Source organism: Tupaia chinensis, unplaced genomic scaffold, assembly GCF_000334495.1.
Source record: "Tupaia chinensis unplaced genomic scaffold, TupChi_1.0 Scaffold000460_1, whole genome shotgun sequence".
Classification (NCBI taxonomy): domain Eukaryota; kingdom Metazoa; phylum Chordata; class Mammalia; order Scandentia; family Tupaiidae; genus Tupaia; species Tupaia belangeri.
In genome coordinates, this window is record NW_006159969.1 from 2,022,491 (window position 1) to 2,045,575 (window position 23,085).

Genomic DNA, 23,085 nt, shown 5'->3' on the forward strand with positions numbered 1-23,085 from the left:
TTCTCTGGTGAGTGCAAATACCCTGTCAATTAAAAACAAAACAAAACAAAACAAAACAAACAAACAAAAAGCAAGCAAACCTAAAAAAAAAAACCACAACAATTAAAAAAAAAACTTCTTGGAGATGGCAGGTGGCATGATAGTTAAGACAGTGGACTCACAAATGGCTATGGTTCGAATGCCACACCTGGTGGCTTCTTTTCTCACTTTGTCTTTCTCTCTTTTCTCTCTAGTCAAATTTAGAAATGATAATAAATAAAATTAAAGTAAATAACTCTTTAAAAATAAAATTATTCTTTTTAGTTGTTTGCCATAAGGCACACATATTTGCCAGAGAGAGGTGGAGAGAGGGAAAGTAAGACATCACCTCCCTAGGGTGGATGGCCACACAACAATCCCTTTTCTTTCATTCTCCTCTTGGGATTTTTGGGCATGCATGCACATGTGCCTGGCATGATTTTTCAAGCTCTAGGTCCCGGGCTTGAGCTACAGTCAGCCGTGTGGAAGTAGAGCATCTTAGCCACTATGCTACCTGCTGGTCCCCCCCAAACTGTTCTTAACATTTTATTGGTAGTTAGACAGTACTGGAGGCTATGAGAGAAATGGGTAAGTGTTAGAAGGGTGTTAAAAATATATGAGCATTGGGTCGGCCCTATAGCCTAGTGATTAAGGGAGCTGAAGCCTACGTGGCCAACTGCAGTTTAAATTCCAGCCCTGGCAGCTTGAAAAACGTACCATATATGAATGTATGCCTCAAATCCTGACAGGATGGAGAAATGCAGAAGACGTGAAGTGTGACCACACCCTACTGGGAGATGGTGCTTTTCCTTCTCTCAGGCTCTCTCTGTGATACTTATTCTCTCGAACAGACGAGTCTGTCTGCCTGCACATATATATATATACACATACATACACACACACACGCACACACATACATACACACACACGTGGATACACCACACACACACACACACACATACATACATATGGGTATCAAATGGACTTTGGCTATCATAAGCATGTGGAAAACTTGAAAACATAATTTTTCTTACAATACTCTTCAATGTATTTAAACACTAGGTCAGGATACACCTAAATATCTCATCATCATCTAAAATCAAAAGTATGCATTTATATGCTTTGGGCAACACTGAGTAAACTATGGTAAATCATGTTTAAAATTTAATAGAGGGCGAGGTGTAGCACAGTGATAATGCAATGGGACCCACCTAGAACAAGGTCCCAGGTGAGCATACCAGGACCTCCCTGAACAGATCAGACGCACATGTCCATGATCCTGGCTACCCGAAACAAAGTGAGTTGTGGCATGAAGACTTTGCTTGAGTTTCCTTGTCTCTCTCTCTCTCTCTGTCTGTCTCATGGAAGAAATACATTGGAAAACTTAATGCAAATTAGTACTCTAATAAAGATGCTCATGATAGTAGTGAGTATAAATAGTACTGCAGTTTTTTAATTTTTTTGAAGAAAACTATTGGGTAGTCATAAAACTCATGATGTACTTTTGTATAGAAAAACATGTCATGACTTTTTCAATGACCAATATGAGCTCCTCTTTATTTTTTTTTCTTTTAGGTCTTTGCCATAGAATGCATGAATCTGCCAGAGACAGAGAGAGGGAGGATACTCAGGAGGATGGCCAAGCTGCAATCCCTTGTCCTCCAGTCTCCTCTTGGGATTTCTGGCACACATGCACACACAGCCGGTGTGATTTTCAGGCTGCCTGGTCTGGAACTAGAACTACAGTCAGCCATGTAGGAGTTGAGTGTCTTAGTATCTTAACCCCACACTGACTGCTGGCCCCATATCTGTCTTTTTTAAAAAGTATTATATATTTAATTTTATTTATTCATTTATTTATTTTAACTTGAGAGAGACACACACACACACAGAAAGAGAGACAGAGATAGAGACAGAGAGACAGAGAGAGAAAGGAAGCCATCAAGTCTGGGACTTGAACTGTGGTTGGCCATGTGGGAGTGCCCAGCACCTTAACCACCATGCCATCTGCTGGTCCTCCATACCCCTCTTTTTAATGAAGATAAGCCTCATAGCCTTAAACATTAGATTTAGCTTGTATTTTAATAACATTATACTGATAGGCAAACATAACTTCTGGAAGAATATAACCATAATAACTGTTGTGAGTCTTTGTATTTGAAATTAAAGGTGTTTTTCCTTTTACTCATTTGAAATTTTCTTTGTTATGCAATAATTTTGCTAGTTTTTTTTTTTTTTGCTAGTTTTTAAAATGAAAATACTACTAACCATCAATTCCTAAATTGAAGTTGAACTCCTTAATCTTGAGGAGAGAAATCAAAGACAAAGAACAAATGCAAACTCCTTTCTGCCTTAAATGAAGAGTAAATATACTCTCGTATCATGATAACTGTTAATTAGACCAATTACAAATGTGTCTAGAAATTTCCAATGTTATCGAAAGAATAAGATACAGTGTATTTTATACTTATTTTATCTGCTGTAGATGAAATATTTAGATATTTATTGCTTATGTAACAAAGATGTCTAATTCATAAATAAGAAATAGCTAGTCACTGGCCTTGTATAATATTGAAATATATCATGTTTAAAATATTTTCCCAGTTATTTAACAACTCCTCAGTTATTCCACTTCATATCTGCTTAAAGAACAGGTGCAAAACCAGTTGCCTCTATTTGTACATTATTAAGCTGCTGGAATGCATTTAAACTACTTTGTCGGATAGCAAATTCATCTTTAAAATTAACCAACTGGAATACTATTAAATATATGGTCTACAAATAGAATCAGAAGTCTAGTTGCATCATATAAAAAGATCCCTCAGAGAGAACACAAAGTAAAAAAAAAAAGAAATTAATAATGACATTCTTGATGTTTATGCTCAGTTTCAGAAACTTCTTAAAATTTCATGTTGCCTGCATTTAAAACTATATTTAGATAGCAGAATTTATCAGGGCAAAAATGAACATTTAAAAATTCCAACTCTTAGGGTATATATATAATTCATGTGTAATATTTATTTAGACTTGTAGACAAGTACAAAATAAAGAAAAACTAAAACTCCGTATTATGAAGAGTTTGATTTAAAAAGGAGGGGGGGGGGTGCTGAAGCAATAGTATTCATTATTAAGTAACCCAAATGAAAAAGATGATAAATACAGAATAGAAGATAGCTTTTAGTACAAATCACTTGTAAGAACATTAGTTTTCAAGACACCGTTTAAGGCCTATGTTATTGATTATATGAAGTTTTTTGGAAAAGAATTACCAGAGATAAGCTCTATGAAGATAAAAACTTTTGTTCACTGCTACATATACAAAGCTTAGAATGATACTCAATAAATACATACTGAGTAAAAAAAGGACAATATATCTTTTATAGAAAAGCCATTACCAAACATTTTTGCTTTGCCATAGGGCAAGTACGCTCACCAAGAGAGACAAAGAGACAGTCAGAAATCACACCCCAAGGGTAGATGGTCTAGCAGCAAACATTTCTCCTCCTGAGATCTTGGATATATAGGCCCAGTGTCATTTTCAAGCCACAGGTCAGCACTCGAACCACAGTAGGCCATGTGGAAGTCCAGCACCTAATCACCATACCACCTGCTGGCCCAGCAATAATTTTAAACACAGTTCTGCAGAACCCGAGCACTAACATGATATAAGGGGCAAATCTAATTCTACTATACCAAAAAGTTCCATTGTTCAAAAATTAAAATCAACAATTCTCTAGTTAGCAAATGAATTAAAACACAAAACCAACTCCTCTCACTACAATCCTCTTCCTCCACCAAGGGAGGAACAAAAACAAAACATAAATTTTCAGGAGGAAAAAAAAAACTAAAATAATTTTTAGCAAGAGTTCTGTTTGTTAAAACCATGAGATAAGAACAAGATCCAATCATGTCACCAATTGCTTATAGTTATATAATCTATTTTTATTTTAAATCTGAAAAATGGCAAAAAGCTATATTCAATTAGGTAATCATTTGATACTGAAACGATGCACTTTAAATTACTGATAAAACATTTATTCTAAAACATGTTGAAAATTCACACTACAGCCATCTGTGTTTGTCATTTGGTAGCCAATTATAAAAATGTTAACATATGTAGTAACAGAAATAGTTGCAAGATTTACTGGAAAGATACTATGCCCATATAATACATTTGTCTTTCAAAACTGATTCAGACCCCAAGCAATGTCTTGTCTTGACCAGAACTTAAATAAATGACTAAAACATAAATAATAATAACTTGCCCCTTAAACTCAAGATTTATAAATAATCATTCTCAACATAATGAATTTTCAAAATGCCATACAAGAACATGCCAACTTTTGCTTTTTGAGTGTTCATTGAGTGTTTGCTGTACGTCAGGCACTGTGCTAGATACGAGCTAAAATAAGTACTAAGAGTAAGAGAGACCTTTTAGTCTAGGCTGGCCTGTCATCTCATATAGTTGTCAGAAATCAATGAGGTAAGAATGTACTATACAATTCTGTAAACTTAACATTCTTATATTTTGGGAAGTGCTGTGGGAACCTCTCATCTTGATTACTCAAAGAAAAGAGGTGTGGTTGTGAAGTTTTATATCTGTGAAGGAAATAACTTGGCACATGTCAGGTAGTGAGTAGTTCATTTATTCAACAAGTATTTATTTTGGTCTACAATATGTTGAACCCTATGCCAAGGCAGGGTATGTGGAAAAGAATAAGAAAGATACACACCCTAGTCCCATAAACTATGATCCAAATATAAAAACAAACGAAACAGATAAATACAGAAATACATTTCAAGTCATAAAAAGTTCTTTGAGAGACCAACAGATGGTGTAATAGTTATGTTGCTGGACTTGCACATAGTTGACAGGAATGAAACTCGCACTGGGTGCAAGTGCACGCATGCCTGAAATCCCAGGAGGAGAATGGAGGAGAATGGATTGCAGTGTAGCCATCCCCCAGGGGGTGATTTCTCACTTTCTGTCTCTCTGGGGAGCGTAATGCGCCCTATAGCAAAAATCTGTTTTTAAAAAAAGGTTCTTTGAAGAGAAAGTATAGATACTAAGAGAGAGAGCCTACAATAGAAAATACTTAATGTGGCGCGAGATCAAGAAATAAACAAAAAGAATGTAGAAGCTGAGGTTTAAAGATGAGGATGAGTTATTTGCCCAAGGTAATAGTCAATTAGTGGCAAAATAGAATAAAACAAGAATACTGACTCCAAATCTAACCTTCCATTTTACCAACTTGCTTTCTTGTGTATTCACAGTTCTCTTTTCCTTCATTTGTCATTGTACCTTATAATCCTAGAATGCTAATGCCAAAGGTTGGGCAAGGAAAACCACCATACTAACAAGTGCTTTTTTGATAAGACTGGAGGGAAAATAAAAACAAATGCTACAACAGACACCACAAAGAATATTACAAAATATTTTTAAAATGTGTTATCTAGTAGATCCAATGTTCGAAATAGCTGTAAATAGAGCTATTTCCTATGCTTTTGTTGTAGAAAATGTAATAAATTCTAACTAATACCAACTATGGTGACATGTGTTTGTCAATGCTGCCTTTAAACCTACTAAATATTTCCTAATGAAAATATTTCTAAATATTTTTTATTTCTTAATATTTGTTAATGATAAACCAGCATGCTATGTAATTACAGCAAAACTCCAGTGACCTAACTGGAAAAAAAAAAGACTACACAGACCATTTCCATTATACCTGTGTGTGTGTGTGTGTGTGTGTGTGTGTGTGTGTGTCTGTGTGTATACATATATATATATAGAGAGAGAGAGAGTATGTTGTATGTATGTATGTATATACACACACACACACACACACACATATATATATATATATATATAGAGAGAGAGAGAGAGAGAGAGAGAATGTTGTGTGCATGTGTGCTGAGGTAAAACTGAACACAAAGAAGACAAAAGCCAACATTTTAAGGATGCTCTGAAGCATATTTTCCAATAAAACCAAACAATATTATAAAGATATGAACTGTTATAAAATAATAGTGTCAAATAGACCTAAGAAAATCAGAAATGGAAAAGACCATAGGACATTAAATTACTAATCTTATTTGTATCCTATAACCTCATTCAATGCAATGACTTTTTTAGTAATGCGTTTTTTGGGGCTGGCAGGTGGCATGGTGGTTAAGGGCACTGGACTCCCACAGGGCTGAATGGGGTTTGAGTCCCAGACCTAGCGGCTTGCTTTCTCACTTTCCCTCTCTCTCTCTCTCACTGTGGCCAAATTAAAATAAATAAATAATTTTAAATAAAATAATTCTTTTTAAAAAAGGTGTTTTTAGTAATGTTCAATGTCAGATAAAATAAACCTCCATATCCTTGATTGGATTATTACACATTGCATATTTTGAAGAACCATAGTATATTCCACAAAGAGGTACAATGATTATCTATAAATGAGAAATTAAAATGAAAAGAAAATAAAGAGTTAGGATTCTGTTGGGAGTTTTGCCTCTTTTCCTCCCCTCTCTGAGGGGATAAATAAACTTAAACAAACAAACAAACAAAAAACCTACTGTATAGTTCATATAAAGGAGGATCCCTAAAGCAAGGAATATCTAACATATAGAGTCTCTTAGCAGCATAAACGCATGCCAATTTATCAGCTGAGATTTATTAATTTATAATCATTCTCCCTTCTGATCTATATGTATTTTTTGCAGGAAAAATAGAAAATAGTAGAACTTGGTATCTGGTCATTTTAACATCCCATCCATCCCACGTAAACAGTCTGTGTTAATGGGCATCAGGAATCCAGCATCCATCAATAGCTCCCGTGGACATCTGTTGGAGATCACTTATGTGATGGAATCAGGCATGGAATGCATCCACAAACATTAATTTGTTTTTCACTTCGTTCCCTCTTCCTACTCCACTCTGAAACATAGTCACTACTCCCCAAGGACTGAGGGCTCAGGGGATCATAATCTCATATATCGCCAAGCATTTGGCACAAGCAAGGAGACAGACAAATCAATACAGTATTATAAAGGTAGTATTCATAACAGTGAAAAACAAAAAACTATAAACAACCCAAATACTCACTTGAAATGAGAATGGATGCTGAGCTAAATTCCTGAAATGGGTTATTATGAATGAAAGAACATGTTCTGTGTGATACTGGACACAGAGCAAATCACTGAGATTTCTTATAACTTAAGACCATTAAGTTCAAAGACAGGAAAACTAATGTATTATTCATGAATGAGTATAGTACAGAAAAATAAGATAATGATAAATTCAAAACTGTAGTTACCTCAGGTAGTGAGGAGGAGGGAGGGACTAGATGGGGAAAGGTTTAAAATGTGTTTATATATGTATATTTCTAATGTAACAGGTATAGAGGGGTTCATATTATCATTAGTCTTAATCTTACATAAACACTTTATATGTTGTCCTTTGTGTGCAGAACATTTGTTAAGTATTTTTAAAATATTCAGAATTTCTAATGGAACTGGCCAGGGCACTCTGGCTCCCATCCATGGCAGCCCTGCCTTCTACCCACTCAAGTTTGATGAGATCAGTTAGATTCTACTCTTGGAATTACGGAACAAAAAGCTGTCCAGAAAGATAATGTAGGGGAGCTGTATCTTTTATAAAGGATTCTAAAATTAGTACATAATGCAATAATCATGTAAGTCTGATACTCTCACTTCACCATTAAGCACAATTTGTATGATCAAGCTACTAGACACGACGCAGACTGAGACATTTTTTTCTATATCCAACACAGTTACTTTTCCTTCTGGTATTAAATCATCCCTACTTTCTTCAGGGGCACACCAAGTAAAGTAGCTGGTTTACAACAGGTCATGATGTATTATAAATATGCTCTGCTGTAGAATCATTCAAAGTGGCTCTATCATGGATCCTCTACTTTACCACTCATTGAAGTACTTTAAAGACAGGAAAGTCTGGCTTCAAATCCAGTTTTTCTCATGTTGGTGTGACCTAGGCATCAAAAAAGTTTTAAAGCATCTGAGATACTTCTAATGTGTAGCAGAATTTGAAAACCATTTGACTTACTTTCATGAATAAATTGCTTCACTATTGATATAATTTTCCCCTTTTTTTAATGATAGAAAGCATATGTAGATAAGAGAGGAAGAGAATGAGAGAGAGGGAGGGAGGGAAGGAGAGAGAGAGAGCACCACTGATAGGCTCTCATCACACCATAATCTCCTTTCCTCAGTCTTTTGGCTTCTCAGGATCCTGGGCATCCAAATACATGGCCAGCCTGTTTTTCAAGCTGACTCAGGAGCCAAACCTGCAGATGCCATATTGTTCCTAGCAGTACAGGGAACTAGTGTCATGGGTTTGCCATGGTGGCTGTGCCATTTGTTCTATTTAAAGCGGAAACAATTCTATTGGATATAAGTGATTTGGGGACTCATAATTTTTGGTCATGTGCAAACTGAACTGATGTGTAAGCAAAGGAAGCATAACTGCAGAGAAGAGAGTACAAGATATTGTAAAAGTGAGAGAAGAAATCACAGGATGACATTGGTTCCTAATGCCTTTTTAAATTCCGTGATGCCCAACTTCTTTTGAAAAATCTCTGGCTTTGCAGATGCTGCTGCCCAAGTTTCTCACCCTCAACCATGTTCTTTGACATCGCTGTGGATGATGAGTCCTTGGGCCATGTCTCCTTTGAGCTGTTTGTAGACAAATCTCCAAGGATAGCAGAAGATTTTGTGCTTTGAGCACTGGAGAGAAAGGATTTGGTTATAAGGGTTCCTGCTTTTACAGAAATATTCCAGGATTTATGCTCCATGGTGGTGACTTCACACGCCATAACTATACTGGCAGTAAGTCCATTTATGGTGAGAAATTCGATGATGGGAACTTCATCCTGAAACATACAGGTCCTGGCATCTTGTCCATGGCAAATGCTGGACCCAACACAAATAGTTCTCAGTTTTTCATCTGCACTGCCAAGACTGAGTGGTTGGATGGCAGCATGTGGTCTTTGGCAAGGTGAGAGAGGGCATGAACATCATGGAAGCCATGGAGCACTTTGGGACCAAGAGTGACATGACCAGCAAGAAGATCACCATTGCTGATTGTGGACAACTCTAATGAATTTAACTTCTTTGCTCTTAACCACCAGACCATTCCTTCTGTAGCTCAGGAGAGCACTCCTCCAGCCCATCTGTCCCAACCCGGGGGGACAGTAGAACAGGTTTCCTGAGGGAAGGAGTGAGAGCCGGGACAAGCAGCGCAGTATTACAACACGGAGACGACACAGTGTCTTCAGGGTCGTCCATTTATTATGAGCAGCATGGTACAACACGGAGACGACTCGGTGTCACAACTCTTCAGGGTCGTCCGGAGATGATGCGGTATCACAACTCTTCATGGTCTTCTGGAGATAATGCGGTGTTACAACTCTTCAGGGTCTTCCTGGTCGTCTGGAGACGACGCAGTGTCAGCTCTTCAGGGTCGTCTGGAGATTGTGGGCCAGGGGTCGTGGTTATATACACGCTGGTGAGCCGTGATTGGTTGTAAAAGGTGGGTTATGATTGGTTGCTTTTGGACCAATCATGAGGTGCCAGATATGCAAATCTGAGGGATTCTAGTGGTCAATCAGAGTATGGTTTCAAAGGTCAGGTTTTTTGAAGGGAACCAATTGTGGCCTTTGGCATTGTGTAATTGTTTGCTTTCTGAGAAACCAGCGATGTTCGCTGGTGCGCAGCCTCCCACACCCATCTGTTCATTATCTCCTATAACCTGTGCTCTCACTGCAGTTCTTTGGGGTCCATATTTTCCTTATTTGCCTCCAAATCTAGCTGAATTGGAAATTTAAGTTTATGATTATGAAATAAAAAACTAAGTAACAAAAAAAAGGAAAAAGAAAAATCTGCATCTTTACAAACTAACTCACTTTACTTAGCTAATTTCCGGGTTTTGTCTGGTTGGTTTTTATTGTTGTTTTTAGAACAAGGCTCCACTAGAATGCTCACATTTAGGTATTTTAATCAAGTCGATATTTCACATTTAAAAATACACACAAAGGGTCATGATTTGAGTCTCATGATTTGAGTATCAGAACATGTAGCTTCAAAAAAACATGCTGGGTGTTGTGTATGCATGCCCAAAATCCCAAAAGGAGGAAGAGATGGAGGAGAAGGGATTGCAGTGTGACCATCTTCCATGGAGAATGCTTTCTCACTTTCCCTATCTCTCTTTCTCTCTTTCCCCCTCTCCAGCAAGCAAACCCACTCTCTGGCAAATTACAAACACAGTTTTACTGCTTCGTCTATAAAGCAATAACGGAACTGCCACCTGGTGGCAGCACAGCTAAGTAAATATGGGATATATTTTTTCTCCAAAGAAACAACCTTTTCAGAAGTTATACATGACAGATACACATTCTTTATTAGCTTTCTGCTACTTTAAGGATAATATCCTTACTAACTCAAAAGACACATATGACTAGCTCCTCATTCTCTGATCTCAGGCTATTTCCACAATCTAACCTTCTGCCCCATAGCTTGATCCTATAGGCTCCAGCATGACAATAACGATGATAATAGTTAACATTTTTGGAATACGTATTATAGTCTGACAATATTTTAGATGCTCCATGATTAGTAACTGAATCTTCACAACAACCCAAGTACAAAAGCAGGTATAACTGTTCTCATTTTCCAGATAAGAAATAAAGGAATAGAGAGATTAAGTAACTTCCTAAAGTCACAAAGATCGTAAGTGGCGGAGCCAGAATTTGATCCTAGATGGTATGGTGTTGCGCAACCTCAAAGCCAAGCCTCTCATATCCCACAGTCTAGCACAGTGTCTGGTAAGTAGTGAGTGCTCAATTATACTTACCAAACGAGTAAATAAATGACTCCTTGCACTTCCCTATGAATACTTAACATACTGTTGTTGACTTTTTGTTCTATTGGTATGTGAAAGTCTTACAGGCTTCCTTAACATGAGACATTCATCCCTGAAGTTTCACTGACTGCATGAACTAAAGGCTCAAATAAATACTAAGGGAATGAATAAATCTGAGACTTGATCTGAAAATAGAACTGAGGAGTAACAAAATGAAAAGAACATCTTAAGATTAATCTAGTGACAATATATAAGAAAAACTGGAGAAAATGAATAAAGACAATGAAACCAGAGAGAAGTGAGGTGATATGACCTGATCTTCCTGGGCTGTGGTGTTAGAATGGGAAAAATAGGCCCACAGGTGGCATGGTGGCTGAGGTGCTGGATCCCACATGGCTGACTACATGAGTCCTGGACCTAGTGTCTTGAGAAACAGATTGGGCACATGTACGTGCACACATACTCAAAATTCCAAAAGGACATGCATGCATACTCAAAATTCCAAAAGGACATGCATGCATACTCAAAATTCCAAAAGGAGGGAGAACTGGAGGAGAAGGGATTGCAATGACCACTCTCCATGAGGTGTGTTTTTTTGCTTTCTCTTTCTCTTCCAGCAAGCACACTTGCCCTTTGGCAAGATCAAAAAACAAAAATTTAAGTCCAAATATGAGAGAAAAATAAGTACATATAGGGTTAGCCCCACAATGATAATTAAGCCCTATGCACTGGGGGCCAGATCCCACATGGCCAATCACAATTCAAATCTTAGCCCAGGAAGCTTGGAAAATACACTGGTACATGTGCCTATGTGACCAAAATCTGGACAAAATGGAGAACTGGAGAAAAAAGACTGTGGTGTACCATAGCCTATTAAGAGGTAATGCACATGCAACCTCGGGGAAGGAAGGAAGGAAGGACACAGTCAACAGAATATAAATGGTGTGGAAAGTAGCTGAGATCACTGCCCCATGCCCACGCCTAACATCATCCCCTACAACTCTCTCACATACTTTCACATATTAAATTTGATTCTTTAACTGTCAGAGGGTGGGTGCATGCACTAGCCAGCAAAAGACAGAGAGACATGGGGCAGGGGTGGGGCAGAGAAGGAGAAGCCACCCCTCTCAGTGGGACATGATAATTCTGGAATCCCTTTTCCTTCATTCTTCATCCTCTTGGAAATTAAGGCATTCATATACATGAATATACCATACTGGAAGATAATCTCAGTGTGATTTCAAGACACTAAGGCTGGGACTCAAAACACAGTTGACCAAGCAGGATTAAGCTCTCTTAACCACTAACCTACAGGGCCAGCCCTTGACTTCTTAAAGTTTATTTACTTATTTCCTGAGATAGATAAATAGACAAGCACCCTTAACAGGGTCTTGAAACCTCAATCCTCCCCCCTCCACCCTGTAGCCAATGATGAGCATGGTGGTCCTGCATGTTCAAGTAGCCCTGGGAGGTGAACCTGGAACCTTCCTTTATGGCCTCCACCTTTACACAAAAGCACACTTATTGCCTGTGTCACTCTAACTGGACCTTAAGTTTGACTCTTAACACATTAGGAAAACTAACAGTCCCTATACCTATCTTCCCTGGGGAGACGACTAATAAGGAAATACTAACTTGAATAAAAGTGAGACCCCTGAACAATAAACACAGTCTATTCAAAGAGCCCACAATAAGCAATCCTTAGTAAAAGAATTCTGTAATGTGTTCAGTATCAAGAAATAGAAGGAAAGACATCTTGGGTTTTACTTACTGTTTTTCAGCAGTCTGTAAATCAAAAAACACATTCAATCAATAAAATATATAAATTCAAATCTTTATAGATTAGAACTCTGTAAAAAGTTCAGTGTGGTTCTGAACAGTCAAAATAATTGGACTTAAAAAAATAATCTCTTGAGACAGCAGGTGGCATGGTGGTTATGGTGGTTAAGACACTGGACACTCCTACATTGCTGACCACGATTCAATTCCTGGACTTGGTGGCTTGCTTTCTCACCTTCCCTTTCTCTCTTTTCTCTCTCTCTCTCTCTCTCTGTGTGTGTGTGTGTGTTTGTGTGTGTGTGGTCAAATTAAAATAAATGAATGAATAATTAAAATAATTATTTTTAAAAAAACTTTTCGTGGGGGAGGGACTTAAAATTACAGAGAAAGTTTTCACCAACATAAAAATCTCAGCATACAGCAAACCACACTAAGAATTGTAACTCTGACGGCAACTGGAAACAAGCACTAGATTGTTCATAAACAAAGAGGATGAAAGGAATTTTACACAGTAGCGAAGAATCTACAGATTTATAATTATAACCTAAGCAAAACTCCAAGAACAATGGTAAATTTTTGACTAGTCTAAATATTTATTACTTTTGAATAGTGTCAAGCCTATGTATAAGCCAACCAGAGCTTTATGCAGTGTGCCTAGATAGATGGACATTAAGTGGCCTAAGTTATATTCCAGTGATGTCTTCCACACAAAGTAAAAGGTGAGGGGCTGGCACGTGGTATGGTGGTTAAGGCACTAGACTCCCACACGGCTGATCGGGGTTTGAGATCTGGACCTGGAGGCTTGCTTTCTCACTTTCCCTTTCTCTCCTTCTCTGTCTCTCTCTGGTTAAATTAAAAAAAATAATAATAATAGCAAATAGGATTAAATAAATTAATAATTATTTAAATTAAAAAAAGAAAGTAAAAGGGAAGTCAATTGACAACAAAAATATCTCACACTGGTGTAATATCTGTACAGGTCCATCATGTTCACATATAAAAACGACATAGAGAGACCCTCTCTGAAAGAGTCAGACCTGATATTGTGCCCTTGTGATACACAATATCACCTGGGAAGGTGAGGGAGGAGGACTGCAACACAGCAAGAATTTGTCTAAAAAATACCACACATACACACACATAGACACACACACACACACACACACACACAGCAACCTTTTTCATTACTGAACACTACAATTTTTTTCCCACAGTGGAAATTGTCTGGTAATGATTAAACTAAAAACCTAACAGGTGCCCCTTTGACCAACTGCATGCACTTGTCAAACAGCTGATCATGGAATGGAATGACTCGCTGGCCCATACTGAAATCAAACTTAAGCATTATGCTCTAACCAACTCACCAAGAATTTATTATTTAAAGGAGGCGACAGTTTAAACTTTGGCAGAGCTCAAGGGCCCAAAAATACCAAATTGGAAGATAATCCCAGTGGAGACATATGTTTCTGTCTACACCTCTCCTATACATGAACACATGTGCCCTTTCTCTCCATGTACTTACAGAAAAGACATATACAATATAGAAATACCATAATAACTAATATTATATAAAGGAAGTTGGTAACAATTCAATTTAAAAATGAGCAAAAGACTTGAATGGAGGGACGAACAGTTAGTGTAATGGCTATGCTGCTGAACTCCCATGGAGTTGACCGTGGTTCGCGTCCCAGACCTGGTGGCTTAAACTCACGCTGGGCACATGTGCATGTGTACTTAAGACCCTGAGAGGAGAATGGAGAAGGGATTGCAGCATGGCCAGCCTCCCAGGGGGTGACTTCTTGCTTTCTGTCTCTCTCTGTCTTTCTGGTGCGTGCATGTGCCCTATAACAAAAACCTCTCCAACAACAACAACAAAACTTGAAAGGATATTTCTCTAGAGAAGATCTATAAATGGCCAATCAGCTCAGGAAAAGATGTACAACATTATAAATCATTAAGAAATGCAAATCAAAAGTACAATGAGATATCACTTCATACCCATTGGGATGGCTATAATGTGTGTGTGTGAATACACACACACATACACGGAGGGCAGCAAGGTGGCATGTGTCTCTAGTCCCAGTTACGTGGGGCGGGAGGGGGAATAAGGTACAAGGATCAAGAGTTCAAGCCTGGCCTGGGCAACATAGTAATTCTGTGTTAAAAAAAAAAAAAGGAAAACACAAATGTTGCTGAGAAAATGAAGAACTGGACTCCTCTTTACTACTGCTAGGAGTGTAAAATGGTACAGCCGCTATGGAAAATTGCCTAACAATTTCTCAAAAACTTAAACACAGAAATACCACATGACCTAGCAGTTTCAAGAAAAAATTAAAATAGGTACAAAAATACTTGTTTATAAATGTTCACAATAACACTATTTATAGTATTCAAAAAGTGAAAAGAATCCAAATGGCTATCAATGCCTAAACTGTGGAATATACATACAATGTAATATTATTTGGCCAGAAAAAGGAAAAATGTACTGATACATGCTATATGGATGGACCTGTAAAACATTATAGTAAGTGAAAGAAGCCAGACAAAGGCTCACATATTGTATGACTCCATTTAAGTGTACTACCTATTACAGAATACGTAAATCCACAGTATAGTAAACCAGACTGACGGTTAGTAAAGGCTGGAGGGAGGAGGAATGAAAAAATGTTTTGGAACCAGATAAAATTGGTGGTTAGATAACTTTGTGGCATACCATTAATTCTTCATTTTTAAATGGTTAATTTTTATTATGTGAGTTACATCAATTAAAATAATAGTCATAGATGCTTTATGAAACTAGTCAAAACCTCTCAATCATTTCATTTATCCTTCAAAACACCTGTTGGGATCCATGTACTATGCTAGAATTACTCCCATAGACAATAAGGCACAGAACTAGTGATAATTTAAACAAATGCTTGCTAAGTAAAAGTCCATAGTTGAAATTGTAGGCGTTCAAAAATGCTGGTTGAACAAATGAGTAAATAAAGTTTCCAAAGTCCTACTGTCTTCTCTTACCAATCTAAATACCATATTATAAATTCTCTCTTACTAATCTAAATACCGTATTATAAATTCTCTCTCACACGTACGCACACACAAATCAGATGTAAAACAACCATTGTAAATAAACTTAAAAATTCTGTTGCTTTTCCGAATTAAAGATTCTAAAGGAACAGTAACCAATTAAATAAGATATCTCAGTTTAATTTTAGTAGGATGCAAAAAAAACAACTAGAAACAATGTCCCTTAGCATTTAACGTTAAGCAATTTACCATGAAAGCTTTTCCTAGCTTCTACATTAGAAGAAATTCACTTACATTTCAAAAATCAGTAGCCTATAATAAAAGAGTTTCTGGTCATAGTTTAGCTCTCACTATAAACCTTTTTAGTCATGAAAATAAGAGATGTTTTTCTTTGAAAATAATTTTAGTGTGTATGGCACTGTAGACAGGGTCTTATGCCATGAGCCTCCAGCCTCAGCCTCCCAAGTAGCTGGGAACCCAGGTGCACAACACTACAACCAGGTTTTTGTTTTTGTTTTGTTGTTTTTGGCTAAAGGGTATAGTCTCACTGGGGAGAAACAGAGAGAGGGAGAGAGAGAAAGTGAGAAAACACCCCCTAGGAGGGATGGCCATACCGCACTCTCTTCTCCACTCTGTTCTCGGCATTTTGGGAATGTGCGCACACACATACCCAGGATGTTTTTCAAGCCACAGAGTCTGGGACTCAACCACGCAGTTGGCCATACAGGATACAGCCACCTTAAATACCACACACACTACCTGGTTGGTCCACAACCAGCTTTTCAGGGAAGGCCAGGAATTGAACTTGGGCTTCCCATGTGGTCTCAGCCTACCTAGCAGCATTGCACACTACTGCAGCCAGGTCTGAAACAACTTCTGTCCCACTCTTGTCATACTTCAATCACTTTGTTAGATTCTTTTTCACTTCTTTCCCATCATTTTCTATCACTCAACTTTTAGTTTCATTGACACAATTTCATGTTCTTTCCTCCATATTATGCCTTTAAATACCATGATCTTTTGTCTTACAAGTTTTTGCCATAGGGTGTGTGAGCTTGCCAGAGAGACAGATACACAGAAAGGTAAAGCGAAAAATCATCTTCCCCAGGGAGGATGGCCATGCCACAATCTCTTTTCCATTCTCTTCTTGGGATTTCAGGCATGCATGCACTTGCACCCAGTGTGAATTTCAAGTCACTGGGTCCAGCACTTGAACTGCAGTCAGCCATATGGGAGTCCAGTGACTTATTCTACCTGCTGACCCCTAAATACCATGGTTTTTGTTTTTTTTTTTTTAATTCCTTTTCTAATTTTGCTAGAGGACATGTGCGCTTACTGGGGAGAGGAAGAGGAGGAGAAGAGAGAGAAAGAGAAAGGGGTGGGGGGAACCCTCCCTTGGAATTGTCACAATGATACAATCCCTTCTCCGTTTCTTCTTTGAGGATTTTGGGCATGCACACACATGTACCTAGTATGTGCCTCAGGCTGCTGGGTCCAGAATTTGAAACATGGAATGAGCCATGTAAGATCCAGCTGTTTAACTACCATACCAAGGCACAATGTCGGAAGATGTTTAATTAGGGTTAAGTCACAGGCAACACACACATGTTGCAATAAATGTTGATGAAGGCATCAAATCCCTGTGTCTACTTTGAGTGCTAAGTAAGCTTTGTCATGTAGAAATATAAAAAATTAGAAGTTCACTGCTATGCAAGGCAGACCCACCTGGGAAGATTACAGGTTCATGTGTGAGACCTACCTATGTACACCGGGCATGTGTGTCCATGGTAAAGGACTAGTCAAAGTTGGAGTCAGGATCCTGTCAGGGTCCTTTATCTTTCTTCTCTCACTCATGGAATAAACTTTAAAACTATATTTTTAAAAACCTAGAAAGTTTAAAAGAAAACATGGAAGGAGAACTTTCCTAGTTGTGAAACAGTGTATCTTCAATATGTAAAGAACAGCTTTACACTATAACTTTCATGTATCACGGTGGAAATAATAATTGAAAAGACCTGCCATCAATAACCTAATACACAGCTTGCAGTAGCACACAGTCTTCTTTTTGTGCACATTGGCACTACTCTTCAAACGATAATGGTTGTTAAACAAATGAAAATCATAAAACTTCAAAAAAATTACTGGATGTAACAGGCAAGAATTTTAGTAAATATTCAACAAATAATGCTAATTCTATAAAATGCTGAATAGTTGATAAAAGGTTGGTTTTGCTGGATTCTGGTACATTAGAAGAACTTTAAAACATATACCAAATTAGAGCAGGTGGCAGCTTAGTGGTAATACAACCAAATCCATACCGGAAAGTTCCTGGATTCACATCCCAGGACTTCCCTGAACATACCATCAGGAAGGTGCATATACCTATGATTTGGGCTGTCTGAGACCAGCAGGGGGTCATGTCACCTTCATGATGGGGATGCCTATTTCTCTCTGTGTCGTTTTTTCTCTCATGGATGAAATAATTTTTTTAAAATAATTATTTTATTTTATTTTATTATTTTCTAATTTGGTGAGAGGAGGAGAGAGAGGAAGAGAGACATAGAGAGAGAGAGAGAGCACGCAAGCCACCAGGTCCAAGACTTGAACTGTGGTAGACCATGTGGGAGTCCAGCACCTTAACCACCACATCATCTGTCAGCCCCGAAATAAATTTTTAAAGAAGTATACCTAATGCAAATCTATAAAAGTAACAATTTTACACTAAATTCACAGCTATCTTTTATTTAATTTTATAAACTAATATTATATTAGTAATACATAATATAAATAACATTACTTAGGAAAATAAGAAATCATTTAAAGTAGAGGTAGAATAGATTCAACACAAAGACTGACTATGTAGGGCCATCCCTGTCAACATTTGTAAATGGTGTTGGCCCAACTGAAAATAATTACTTTATAATGCAGTAGGTTTCTTGCAACATCAATATTGACTGAGAATACAATTGAAACTCTAAATAGCAAACCGAAAAACAACCAAACAACTGAAAAACTAAGCTGCCATAAAGTTCATTCAACAGCGCATGTGATCGCCAGAAAGACAAAGAGACAGAGAGACAGAAAGTGAGAAATCACCCCCAGGGAGGATGGCCACACTATAATCCCTTCTCTTCTATTCTCCTCTCGGGATCTTGGGCACGCACACACACGCACCTAGCATGAGCTTACGCCACCAGGTCCGAGACTCGGACCGCAGTCAACTACATGTGAGTCCAGCAACATAGCCATTACGCCAACTGCTGATCCCCCCTAGGCCCTTGATTTTTACAAATCATTCTATCAACCTCATCTCTGCATTCCCTTGTTACAGCAAATCTACAACAGCAAATTAGAAGCAGCAGATAAACAGGAACAAGCAATATTGGTGTGTCCATATCAATAAAAACTGACTACACTGAAAGAAGAATAAGAACAACAAAAACAAAAAAGACATGTATAAATGTCTAATAATATAGAATCCCAATTGTGTAATACAAGCAGCACTGAAATAAGAATTACAGTTCCAGGATGATGGTAAGTAGAAAACTTAGTTATTCTGCTCCTTATTTTTTTATTCTGTGTGATGGTCAGACAATTTAGTATGTTCTTTATTACAGTATATTTAATCAGCCTTTATTATTGTTAAAAATGGTATCTAGGGGCTGGCAGGTGATGTGGTAGTTAAGGGCACTGGACTCCCACATGGCTGATCATTGTTCAAGTCCTAGACCTGGCAGCTTGCTTTCTCACTTGCCCTCTCTCTCTCTATCCCTCTCTAGCCAAATTAAAATAAAGTTAAAAAAATAATTATTTAAAAAAATGGTATTTAAACATTTTTTCCTGATTATAACAATATATATTGTGGGCCGGCAGGTAGCATGGTGGTGGAGGCACTGAACTCCCCATGGCTGACTGCTGTTCCAAGTCCTGGACCTTATAAATGGGGTTGATCCAACTGAAAACAATTATTTTATTTAAAGTGGCTTGATCTCTCACTTTCCCTCTCGCTCTCTCTAGACAATTTTTTTAAAATAATAATTAATAAAATTAAATAATTCTTTAAAAATATATTTATATAGTAAAAATTTGGAAAATACTGAAAGTGTAAAGAAAATTAAAATTGCCTACTACTTACCACTGCAGAATAACTATATCCTGGTGCATTTCTGTTAAGATGTCTTCATATATATAAATAAAAAATACTTTTTAGTTTTAAACCTGGCATTATTTGCAGTCATTTTCCCAACTCAAAAAGTCTTAGTAAAAACTTGTAATGTCTACATATACTGTAATTTATTCTAGTACTGCATGTATTAGTTGGTGTAGCACATTTTATAAAGTATACTATGCTATATCCATTACAAGCTAATTTTTAAATGATCATTTATAAAGTCTGGATACATAAACGAAATTTTCAATGGAATAGCTTATCAGGTAATTGCCTAGAAAAAGATGAAAAAATTGTGGTTTGTAAAACTAGATTATCAAATGCACTACTTAAGTCCAATGAACAAATGAGACATTCAGAGAAGCATTTCTCTCAATAAATCTTGAAAAATGATTATTTTAAGTGGTTTCTGGTAAAAATAAGACATTTCCAGGACCAGCCAGTGGTACAATGGTTAAGGCAGCTGGTTCAATATGGACAACTACACAGTTCAAATCCCAGACCTGAAAGCTTGAAGAACACACCAGTCACATGTTATGCCATCTGCTGGTCCCCATTAATGACTTATTAATCGTTCTGAACATTCATTAAGCAAATATGTATTGAGTACCTATTTGTAGGCATTATGCTAGGTTGTGTTACACCAAATTAAGAATTTTCTTTGTATTCTATAAAATGACTCAAAACACTTAAAATATTTTAATAAAATGTAGTGAAAAAATCATCCAAAGTCCAACTGTACTTCTCCTCTTTGTACTTATTATCCAGTTTCTTTCTGTCCCACTAACCTATAGGCAACTTGAGAGCAGAGCGGGTTGCTAAATCTCTTTCTGGTTTCTGGTATAAATTAGGAGTTCAATATAGGTTTGCTGCATGAATACATTTACAAATACAGAGTTTTTCAGTCCTAATAAAAATATAATATAAAAAGCATACTTTTTATACAAATGAAATGCTATTTTTGATGATGCTGTTTTCATTTTATTTTCTATGTTCCTTCCTACCAGTCTTAATAAATTTCGTGGCAGCATAATATTCCAATTCATTTATGTAACTTAGAAAACAATTCTTTTCATGTTGGTTGTATAGCTTACACTGTAACAAACACCATTTGCCTTACAAGTCTCAGACCTATTTCTCACTGGAGAAATCAGGCTCAACTCTAGAAGATAATCTTGTATAACACAATTAGCCCTAAAGAAAAAGATTTCTACTCCATAGGCAGAATTCTGAAAGACAAAGAAACTAGAATCGACTACTCAGAACAAGCAATTATAATAAAACTTCTATTAAGAAATGTGTCCAACGGGAACCAGTAGTTAGCGTAATGGCTGTGTCACTGGACTCCCACGTAGTCGACCGCGGTTCGCATCCCGGACCTGGTAGCTTAAAACTCACGCCGGGCGCATGTGTGTGCGTGCCCAAGATCCTGAGAGGAGAATGGAGGAGAAGGGATTGCGGTGTGACCATCTCCCCTGGGAGGTGATTTCTCGCCTTCTGTCTCTCTCTCTGTCTGAATGGCGAGCGCACATGCCCTATAGCGAAAACCTCTCCGAAAAAAAAAAAAGAAATGTATCCATCCAAATAAACTACCTTTAGTAGGACTGCTTAATATTTAGAAAAGCTAAGTGGGGGTGGGAAAGGCAGTGAAAACTCTTTAGGTAACAAACAAATAAGATATTTAAACAGAACCTCGAAGCTCTTTGAATACAGCACACACTTTACCTCCACTTCCAAGAATACATAGTTTGTTCAGCTCCTCAAATTGCACAAATGTAAGAAACTTGGAGCTTCTGAAGATGCCCTGATTATTTTAGTAAAAAAAAAAAAAAAAAAAAAACCTATCTGGCTACATATAAGGATTTAAGACTTGACTTTAGATATAGATAGTGGGACCGTATGGAAAAAGCAACTATATTTTAGAAATATGAAGCTAGTTCATGTACAGATTCATTTAACACACTTGTGTTGGGCATCTACTAGTGCATCTCTGCAACATGGCCCTTCATTGATTACCAAAATTATTACTGACCTAGTTCCTTTGTGTATGTGAGAGGAGGGAAAATAAGGGAAGAAAGGAGTAATAGTTAACTACACAATAATTATCTCTAAAATGACAGAATATAATCTATAAAAGGTCACTTCATTGTGGGCAAGACAGTCTTTGAGGCTGGCTAAAACATATGCTCAAATATGTAATTTTTAAAAGAAATAACGCTATCTGATATATATTTTGTCAAATTTTTTTCATGAAGCCCAGTGAATAACAGCTGTATTTAATTTTGTATTGTTTGCCCTACAGGTTTTTGCATGTACATATACACAAACACATACAATTGGGACTCGACAGATTTTTATAAATAAATAAATATATACATATGTAGTGTGTGTGTGTGTATATATATATCTTCTAGTAAGAAAAAAATACATAGTATATGTATATAATGAGACAACTGAATTACTTATAGCAGAAATTCCATAGGTGTTGCTTAAAATGTGGGTGTTCTTGATGCCCAAAAGTTCCATTCACAGACTGCATTAACATTCCACACGGTACAAAAGCGCATGCCATAACAAAGACCTGCAAACACAAACATACAAAGACGCTTCTTAAAACGCCCCTAAAGCCAAGTTCACAGCTGGCACTTGTGGCACACTCAAGCCACTGCTGAAGCAGCTGTCACAGGCCAATCATACACACCCAAGAGTGCCAGCGTGCCACCTAAGACAAGCTGATGATCAGCGTACAAATCCCTCGGCGAATAAAGAAAAGCCCTAAATCTCCACCCTGAAAAGCACAATGCCTGCACCACCCAGAAAACTCCCTACAAAAACGAAAGGTTGGAGATTTACAAGCAATTAAATATCAGCTTATAGCAACACAGTAAAAGAGGGCTTGGTTAGGGCATTCACGAGAAAGGGGCCACGCCAATCAATCCCCGCGGAAGTATCAACTAGAAAGAGGCACGGGGCTTTCTCCACCGTAGGAAAGGGGAGAAGAGGACGAGTAGGAAACGCAAAGCCTGTACCAGCTCCCTTCCCGGCAGCGCTCTGGGACTGCTGCGAACTCCGCTTCCCAGCCCCCTCCCAGCCCTTCCCGGCCACCGCTTCCCACTGCGGCCCGGGTGTCTCCGGCTCTCCTACCTTCGCTTTACCGGCCTCCAGCTTCTTCTGTCTCTCCTCGTCCTCCATGGCCTCTGCGGGA

At 37.7% G+C, this 23,085-nt stretch overlaps 1 protein-coding gene and 1 pseudogene across 6 annotated transcripts in view; one reads left to right on the top strand and one right to left on the bottom strand.

The window, feature by feature from the left end:
- Positions 1 to 23,085, bottom strand: part of AKAP9 (A-kinase anchoring protein 9) — a 170,525-nt gene that overhangs the window by 146,876 nt on the left and 564 nt on the right. For 5 of the 6 annotated variants that reach the window (XM_014590555.1, XM_014590553.1, XM_014590554.1 and 2 more), the window contains exon 1: positions 23,025 to 23,079. In XM_014590555.1, the coding sequence (XP_014446041.1) occupies positions 23,025 to 23,072 (48 nt within the window). In that variant the 5' untranslated portion in view covers positions 23,073 to 23,079. Of the gene's footprint in view, positions 1 to 23,024; positions 23,080 to 23,085 lie in introns of those variants that run through there. The other variant, XM_014590551.2, reaches the window with a different exon arrangement.
- On the top strand, positions 8,668 to 9,145 carry LOC106735619 (peptidyl-prolyl cis-trans isomerase A pseudogene; annotated as a pseudogene).